This window comes from Cyprinodon variegatus, unplaced genomic scaffold (genome assembly GCF_000732505.1).
Source record: "Cyprinodon variegatus isolate N-32 unplaced genomic scaffold, C_variegatus-1.0 Scaffold607, whole genome shotgun sequence".
NCBI classification, from domain to species: domain Eukaryota; kingdom Metazoa; phylum Chordata; class Actinopteri; order Cyprinodontiformes; family Cyprinodontidae; genus Cyprinodon; species Cyprinodon variegatus.
Genome location: NW_015151060.1, coordinates 43,112 through 46,795, shown reverse-complemented (window position 1 = coordinate 46,795; position 3,684 = coordinate 43,112). Strand labels below are relative to the sequence as shown.

At 39.4% G+C, this 3,684-nt stretch overlaps 1 protein-coding gene across 1 annotated transcript; it reads right to left on the bottom strand.

Moving 5' to 3' along the window:
* Positions 1-2,111: 2,111 nt before the first annotated feature.
* On the bottom strand, positions 2,112-2,524 carry LOC107096240 (histone H2B 1/2-like). Its single transcript, XM_015392813.1, has one exon. It carries the CDS (start codon positions 2,496-2,498, stop codon positions 2,124-2,126), a length of 375 nt encoding a protein of 124 aa, XP_015248299.1. The 5' UTR covers positions 2,499-2,524; the 3' UTR covers positions 2,112-2,123.
* Positions 2,525-3,684: the final 1,160 nt, after the last annotated feature.

Genomic DNA, 3,684 nt, shown 5'->3' with positions numbered 1-3,684 from the left:
CGTAAAGCAAGACCGACTCTCGTGAGACTTCTGAGCCTGTGGGTGCGGGTCGAGGGCTCCTGCAGTTGCAAGTGCAGTATTTCCCCCACAGACCACCAGGGCGGCCGAGAATACCTTTGTTCAACCTGAAATGACTCATTTAGTCATCCATAACGTTATGGAACACATTAATTAACTGAAAAATGTTGCATAGTGTCCCTTTAACATAAAATTGTCCTTGCCTTTTAAGAAAAACAAGCACACCCACACACAGCCATCTGGAAGCAAGTAGCAGGTCACATGGTCAGTTATCAGGGTCAGGGGTTCCCCCCATATTTTCATCTTTTCCCACTACAAACTTAACATAAGTTTATTTTATTTAATTCAAAATTATGTTTTCACTCTCAAGTAGAGTGCAGTAACTGATTATACTGGCTGAAAACACACTAAGTTAAACATGAGATGATTTTAAATGTTTTCTACTGGTCCTCAACAAGCAATCTAATATTTGTTTAAAACAAAACAGTATAACAGTATATGAAGTAAAAAGGTTGATTGTGTTGGATGAATAATAACAGTTGATCAAATTAGAATTGACTTTCATTCTTTAAATAAACAAAAGTGAAGGAAAAAACACTAGATATGTAAAATTTAAGAGTTCAAATCACATCACAGATAAAAGGATTCAGAAGAATTTAAATGTCAAGGGATTGAATCAGGGCTGGACTGGGACAAACTTTTGGCCTTTTGAGCAGAGGCAGGCCCACCTGGTGTTAAGATAGTTCTACCTACAAATGGAACCAACATTTTATGTTACAGTGAGTGTACTCCGTTTATGTGGAATAAATTTAGACATACAGTATCTCCAGGCCTATTATATTAAACGGCTGCTTGTTCTAGTTTACCTCCTGACTAATATGTGTCCCGCAACACATAGAAATTAAAGTATATCAGGAGTTTAGATCAGTAGACACACTTTTGTTCCATATTAAAAGAACCCAAATGTGTTTCATTGGCCAACTGCCATACCTCTGGAACTCCTTATAAATTAGTACCATCTTTAAATGAGTTATACTACATGGTGTCGCTAAATTTGGTGCCATGTGCTTCAACTACATTTTACAGGGACAGACAGAAGCACTAGGGTCAAAGAGCTGGTAATGCAGTTATCTGTATTCATCCTCCACTTTGAAACAGCGGCGCAATATACCGTAGTTTTATTCTAAAACAGCTTTGTATAGACTTTAGTGAAAGTGTAAAAACTAACAACCAAAACACCAATGGTTAACCCTTTATAGGGCAGGTTACAGTTTATTTTTTTCACTTGCATACATACCCCTTACAAATAGTTTCCCCGTTCATCAGTGAGGTCTAGAAGCACAACATCTATATCCAGCCATTCAGCAAAGATACAGCTACATGGCTGTACATCTTATTTTGGCATTTGACCAATTAGATGAGCCCTTGACCGATATATTACCTACTGGAAATTAAGTTGAGAAAAAAAATAGTGAAGAAAAAAGATAAACAGCTAATTCAGAAGTTGAAAAATAAAATTAAAAAGTAAGCTGAGTTAACGAGTATATTTAGGTTGATAAACTAAAAAATGTAAGTGCCAGTATCAGCATTGGTTTTCATTAATTCTGTTCGTTAATTCTTATAGAAGCGCTTTTATTTTTCTTAATAGTTTGGCAAGTTGGCATTTATTACATCGAAATTAATTTTGGCCATTAAAATATCCAGATTTTTTGAATGTCACAATGTCTTGTCCTGGATTCCAGTAACACTCATGGCTTAAGCACTGGGAAAAAATTGAAATCTAGATAAGCCTTATTTTTTTTTTCTTAAAAGTCCATTTGTTCTTGGAGAGGCATCTGGGCAAAGCAATAAGAAAACAATGGCATTGTCTTTTTTGAAGTTATCCTATTGTTCTTTTAAGAGTAAAAATAACCATCTCATTTTCCTGCTGAAATTATTGGTAAATACACTTAATTTTTTACTCATTTCTAGATCAGTTTCACAGGGAAATTAGATTTTTAAATCGTTTTACTGGGTACCCAATAAAGGGTTAAGGAAACAATTGCTCTTGTTAACATTTGTGTGGCCCTTAAAAGGGCCTTTGTTGAGTTTGCGGCAGTGAGAGTTTACTTGGAGCTGGTGTACTTGGTGACAGCCTTGGTTCCCTCAGACACTGCGTGCTTGGCCAGCTCACCGGGCAGCAGGAGGCGCACAGCGGTCTGGATCTCCCTGGAGGTGATGGTGGAGCGCTTGTTGTAGGGAGCCAGGCCTGAAGCCTCGGAGGCGTTGCCCTCGAAGATGTCGTTGACGAACGAATTCATGATGCTCATGGCCTTAGAAGAGATGCCGGTGTCGGGGTGGACCTGCTTCAGCACCTTGTACACATAGATGGCGTAGCTCTCCTTCCTGGTCTTTCTCTTCTTCTTGCCTCCTATGCCGGCGGGCTTGGTCACGGCTTTCTTGGAGCCCTTCTTGGGCGCAGACTTGGCGGGTTCAGGCATCCTGATGTGTTCCTGGAAACAGCAACGAATGAGATGCAAGAGGAGGAGACCGGTGATTATATACAGGGTGTATGTAAAAGAGTCTGTGCTGTACCCTGTCTCTGATTGGTTTACATGCTCGGAAGGTTAGAGCAGCTATTGGTCCTGTGAGAGGGGGTGGGTTGGGAGCTTGTAGCTTCACAGCAAGAAACCTTTTGAGCTTTATGTTATATTTGATAAAGGGCTACGCCTATATAAATAGAATCTGGGGTTAAAATACGTAACCAACGTTTTTATCTATCAATGTTCAAAAACAGCCCATGAACAAGAGAAAGCTCCAACAAACCAGAAGAACAAAGAACATCTGACTTGGAATAAACCTTCATGCTACTTAAACATAAGACTCCTAGATAGGTGTTGAAACATGAACAACTGAGAGAAAGTTTGGTTGCCTTCCAACTCCTTTGCCTGTTTGTGGTTACTAGAGAACATGGTACAGCAATGAAAGGTCAAACTCAACAAAATCTAATAATCTAAGGAAGAGGTACAAGGATCAATGCACTGGACAAAAAATAAATAAATAAAAAAAATGAGAATTTATCATTTATGGGAAGGACGTAGACCAGTTGATTGCATCCGCTCATTCACTCGAAGGCAATTCCTCACACTAAGCATGATTGTAGCGACAGTGGAGAGGAAAAACTCCCATTGAACAGGAAAAAAATTCCAGCAGAACCAGACTCAGTGCGAGCAGCCATCTGCCGAGGTCGACTGGCTGCAACTGTAAACCAGCTGTACAGGCGACCCTGTTCAGGAGCCAGGCAGACGAGCTTTGAGCCAGCTTCCACCTCAGAGGAAGAGAGTACATGTAGCCAGTTACAGTCAGAGAAATAGGACTACACTGAAAAACAGGCAGATCTGGAACATCTATAAACAAAGGTGTTTAGAAATTCTAGGAACCAATAGTAAACCTTCAGATTGAGAGTGAAGTGCTCTGTTAGGAACATAAGGAACAATCAAAACCCTGATATCAGATGGAGCTTGGCCATTTAAGGCTTTATATGTGAGAAGGAGGATTTTAAATTCTATTCTGGATTTAACAGGAAGCCAATGAAGAGAAGCCAGGATAGGAGAGATATGATCTCTCTTTTTCATTTTCATCACAACTGTTAAAATAAGCTCCATTTTATTTTATGATTATTTAACA